The sequence below is a fragment of the Camelina sativa genome, chromosome 10 (assembly GCF_000633955.1).
Source record: "Camelina sativa cultivar DH55 chromosome 10, Cs, whole genome shotgun sequence".
NCBI lineage: Eukaryota > Viridiplantae > Streptophyta > Magnoliopsida > Brassicales > Brassicaceae > Camelina > Camelina sativa.
In genome coordinates this window covers 19,996,010-20,000,832 of record NC_025694.1, presented here as the reverse complement: position 1 = coordinate 20,000,832, position 4,823 = coordinate 19,996,010, and the positions used below count along the sequence as shown (strand labels likewise).

At 36.5% G+C, this 4,823-nt stretch overlaps 2 protein-coding genes across 4 annotated transcripts in view; both read right to left on the bottom strand.

Annotated features, from left to right (window-relative positions):
- Positions 1–1,566, bottom strand: part of LOC104719418 (E3 ubiquitin-protein ligase RGLG1) — a 3,659-nt gene extending 2,093 nt beyond the window's left edge. The window contains exons 1-2 of one of the 3 annotated variants that reach the window (XM_010437346.1): positions 1,296–1,566; positions 125–509 (exon numbers count right to left, since the gene is read on the bottom strand). In XM_010437346.1, coding sequence (XP_010435648.1) covers positions 125–445 — 321 coding nt within the window. In that variant the 5' untranslated portion in view covers positions 446–509; positions 1,296–1,566. Of the gene's footprint in view, positions 1–124; positions 510–624; positions 810–850; positions 1,044–1,295 lie in introns of those variants that run through there. The other 2 variants (XM_010437348.1, XM_010437347.1) reach the window with 2 other exon arrangements.
- Positions 2,064–4,265, bottom strand: LOC104719417 (glucuronokinase 1-like). Its single transcript, XM_010437345.2, has 6 exons — positions 3,962–4,265; positions 3,524–3,673; positions 3,218–3,406; positions 3,014–3,130; positions 2,695–2,855; positions 2,064–2,591 (listed from the first exon to the last, which is right to left on the bottom strand). Exons 1-6 carry the CDS (start codon positions 4,217–4,219, stop codon positions 2,357–2,359), a joined length of 1,110 nt encoding a protein of 369 aa, XP_010435647.1. The 5' UTR covers positions 4,220–4,265; the 3' UTR covers positions 2,064–2,356.

Below are 4,823 nucleotides of genomic sequence, written 5' to 3'. Positions count from 1 at the left end.
TTTTTTTTTTTTTTTTTTTTTTTTTTTTTTTTTTTTTTTTTTGTGAGGGAAATATATTAAGATATAAATCCAAACAACAACAACAAGTAGTAATAAGCTCTAGTGAATTTTGTCTAAAACTGACCTGAGCTAAAGAAGAGTAATTATCGGATATTTTGGAATACCTCCGATCAAATTTCTTCCTATCACTATCAGCACTCTGTGGAGGAGGATTACTATAAGGCTGTGAAGGATACCCCTCTTGACTATATGATGTATAAGGCTGCTGAAAATGATGGCTAAAACTGGGAGCAGGAGAAGGAGCAGGAGCGGGAGAATTGTAAGTGGGTGGAGGAGGATAGTTGTAGCTACCAGGGCCAGATTGAGTGTAACTTTGATGAGAAGCCCATGATGATGATGATGAAGATGGAGATGGCGACTCTTCTTTCGAATTCCCTCCTCCCATCAAAAACTTTTCCTTTTTTGTTTTCAAAAAATAAATAAAAAGATCAAAGACGACGACCTCTTACCTGCAACATGTATAATAAAAAAAGATTAGGATGTTAGAATCAAACTTATCATCCTCTTTGGAAAAAGAAAACAACAACAAAGGGAGAAACAGAATCGATGCAACATGCAAAATACCTATCTATCGCTGGCTATTAGAAAAAAAAATAAAAAAAATTGAAACTTTTTTGTGGTGTCCTTAAATCTTAAGGGGAGGGAGGGCAGGGCAAATTATAAAGGGTTGAATTATTCACGATACTAATGAAACAGGTGTAATAAGGCGGCGGCTCTGAGTTTTGAAGTCTTAATTCTTAAGAAGAAGAAGAAGAAGAAGAAGAAGAAGAAGAAGATTCAATCACGTTACCTACATCACCGACTTGAGCCGTTACGTTGTAATTATAAAAAGAGTAGTATAGATTTTGTTTTTTCCTACTTTCTGAAACTATTAGATAAGAACAAACCAACAACAAACTGTAGATTTTCCCATTGAAAAACAAGATTGAGATAACTCAACTTAGCCCTTTCTAGGGTGGTGGGTGGGTTTAAAACANTAAAAAAAAAAAAAAAAAAAAAAAACAAAAAAAAAAAGCAAAGACCAAAAAAAATCTGAGGCGTTTTAATTACTAGTAGTAGTAGATATTTTTTATTAGGAACATATCAAATCAAATATGCGCAAATAATAAAAACAAACAAGTGTAGACTGAATGAATCTGAGGCGTTTTAATTCATTCACCCAGCAAAAAGAGAGATTTTACTATCTATCTATCTTAATGAAAGATTATTAAAAAAAAAAAATTAGAAAACCAAACCTCTAAATATGTGAGAGAGAGAGAGAGAGAAGTCGACGAAGAAGAGCAATCTGACCACACGAGTGTGTTTTGAGGAGAAGGATAAAGTGATTCTTCTTTCTTTGTTGTTTGTTTGTTTGGGGTTGTAAAAAAAAAAAAAAAAAAAAAGGAAGGAAGGGATCTTCCGATGGCGGATTCAAAAAACAAATCCCAGATTTGCCTTATTTATTAATTCCTTTTTGTTTGCTCAGAAAGTAGCAATCTGACCTTCTCCTTTCTTTCTTTCTTTTTTTTTTTTTTTTTAAAGTTTTATATTAGTATTAATGTTTTTCACTTTCACGTTTCAATCATGAAATCAACCCAGAACAAAAAAAAAAAGCAAAATAAGTGATGCGTTGGATTTTTTTTATTTTATTTTATTAAAGATCAAATCATTATTAAATCGAAATCATAAATAAATATAAATACCAAAATCGGACTCTATCCATATCCAGGGATTGCAAAAAAACCAAAACTTCTTTAATTCTTATTCATCCATATCACTGGCCCACCAAGTCAAGGAGGTCCCAGATACCCATTTTCAAAAAATTTATAAATATTTTACTGTTTCTTTCTTCCCAAATAACATTAGAGTAAATTATGATTTAAAGCAAATTAAACTTTTGTTTCAATCAGCTTTAAGTTATAAAAAAGTTAGAAGAAATAAAAGACCACACCTTTACAATTATTATATATACATAGTTTCGTATGAGTTTGAAAAATAGAACATGTCTGGCACGTTCTCTCCTCTCTTTCTGCCAAAAATAATATTTCTTTATTTTATATTTAAAAAAAAAAAAAAACAGAGCACAAATATGTGCATTTATATGGATAATTCCGAAGAAAGGGAAACCAAAAAAAAAAAAAAGACGAGAGACGTACAAGGAACAAACACTAAAACGTGCAAGCCAAAAAAACAAAAAAAGTTGTGAGCACAAGGTTCGGTCGAGCCCGTGAATTCATGACAACCTCCGTGACAACTGAGAGACACTAAAGCTACCAATGGGTGCGTGCGTGTAATAGACTCGATCAAGGGCATTTCATTAGCGCTGAATGTCTGAATCATTCAAACACGAAGGGGCTATTTTTACCGGCTGAATCTTAAATCCCGATTTCCTGCATTCCTCTTCCAAATGCTTCACCTGAGATGGACCTTCAGGGCAGAACACCACCACTGCTCCTCCACTTCCTGTGAACTTCGATGCTGCACCAACCCTCCTTGCTACCTCCACCATCTCTATGTTCATTGCTCCTAAGCATTCGTCCCCAAACATCCGCCTTTATCGCAAAGTTTAAAAAAAAAAAAAACATCATTATACGCTCACACTCTCATCTCTGTTCATTTGAGCATAGTTGGTTGAATTTTGCGAGCTTTATTTACCTCCGAATGTCAAAGTTACGGTTCATGAGTTCCACGAGTTTGGAATGGTCCTTGTTTAGTAATGCAGTTCTACCTTCTTCTGCTACATTTCCAACTTCTTTCATTGATGATATTATAAACTCATCGCCGTCTAACCATCTTTGCCTGACCTTACTATGTACCTGCATTAGCAAACAATGTTAATATATATAAAAGGAACATCTAACAGAGAGAAATTATACTGAGCAATGCCCGAAAGATTTGAGTTATAGTCTCACTAATGCTGAAACCAAGTAGCTTTTTGAGGAACCATTAACAAAGTCGGTAAAATGGTAGGTACCTTCCCTGAGTCGCTAGGATTCTCAGCATAGATGAGATGCAAAGGAGGTAGGAGACTGATATCCATAGGAGAATAAATCCCATGCCCCAGTTTATCCATGTGCTCCTTGCTAAAATCCTGGTAGTTGAAGATGATACAAGTTAAGTGTCATGAAATAAGTGATGGATGTTTAAAATATTATATAGAGAAAGAATGGAGACTGACCATGTGAACAAGACCACCATACACTTGAGCTACCCTGTCTTGAAGACCAGCAACGATACCAAGTTCTTTCTCAGCATTGAGAACAAGGTTAGGGCGAACTTGTACTTTGATCAGATGCCTGACATTGTAGAAGTCGAGAAGGCAGTTGAGGGCAGCGGATACGATGGCACTAGAACCCGAAAGCCCTGTCTGGAGGAACATCAAAGCTAGAGAGCATCAAAGAAGAATGAAAAGCAAAAAGAAAAGAAAAAAAAGTGGGGTGGGGTGGGGTGTTTATACAGAAGCAAAGAGTGTAGCTTACAGTACCTGCCTAGGGATATTGGTATCATAAGAAAGAGAGAAGTTTCCTTGATGAAGTTGGATGGCATTATCTTTGCAGTAGTTGCGGAAAATTTTACAAATGGCCATAAGCAACCTTACACCACCGTAGTAGCCTTCATTTTGCAAACGATCCACCTAAGAAAGCCAAAAAATATAATAATAGCAACCTCACAAGTTAGAACCATCATCATGAAGCCTCTGGGAGTAGAAACATTTTTCAAAGTAATTAAACATAATACAATTTGGGGCCAAATATGGAATCTAGTGCTGCTGCAAAATACCCCAAAAAAAAAAGCACAATAATATTTAAAGCATTCAAAAATGAAAGGATCAAAGCCTAAAACAAACGGATCTAGAAGGAGCAGAGAGTAATTCTACAGATCCAGAGAGGAAAACAAAGAAAGGAAGAAAGAAAAAACGTACGAGGTGGTCGAGAGAGGTGAAGCGGACGAGATCGTGGAACGGGTGAGGCTTGATGAGGAGATGCTGGGAAGGCTCGAGCTTGACGGAGGCCCAGAAGTTACCGATAGTGAAGGAGATGGTACGGCCGAAGTAAACATCGCTGGGGTTACCGAGGAACCCGATCCGAGCGAAGGAACGGTGCTCGATCGCCGCCCTAGGCTGGTCAGCAACAGTGGATTTAGGATCCATCTTCTCCTCCTCCTCAGTCCTCCCATCCATTGCCGTGCTCGTTTTTTTTTTTACTTTTTTATTTTATATTTTTAAACAATATCCAGAGCCTTTTTGGAATTTAATCGCCTGAACCTTTTTGGGCACTGACACTGACTGACCCCCGATCACGATCGTATGCTTCAGATAGTGACATTTGTCAGTCAATTACACTACTCTTTCTAGTTTATTCAATTTTTTGTCTTTAATGCAAACTTACCAGGCCCAACTAACTTTCCAGTATTTGGGCCCAACCCTTTGATTAATTCGTATTACCATGATTTGATTACTTCTTATTAGTCCCTCCCTCCCTAGTTATTGTGATGATGTCAAGAAGGTCAAGCTACCATTAATGTTTGTTTCCTGTCGAGCCGAGGGCAAAGATGGTACAATCGTCGTCAATCTATATATAATAGCAAACCCACTTTTTTGTGTCAACTTTTAATCCAACGGATGAGATTAGTTCCAGTTTTAATCCAACGGTTTAAAATTATTAATCGTGTCTTTTCGTCGCACCCCCATCTTTCAAAAATCACACCTCTTAGTCTTTGCATCTCTTTGTTGTACCTCATAGTTTCAAAAATCACATCCATTAATTTTTACACCTTTTAAATCA

Coding starts and splice junctions, on each gene's coding strand:
- LOC104719417 (XM_010437345.2), bottom strand. CDS start 4,219: ATGGATGGGAGGACTGAGGAGGAGGAGAAGATGGATCCTAAATCCACT. Junction 3,674..3,961: donor TCACCTCTCTCGACCACCTC/GTACGTTTTTTC, acceptor TGGCTTTCTTAG/GTGGATCGTTTGCAAAATGA. Junction 3,131..3,217: donor ATGGTGGTCTTGTTCACATG/GTCAGTCTCCAT, acceptor TTCAACTACCAG/GATTTTAGCAAGGAGCACAT.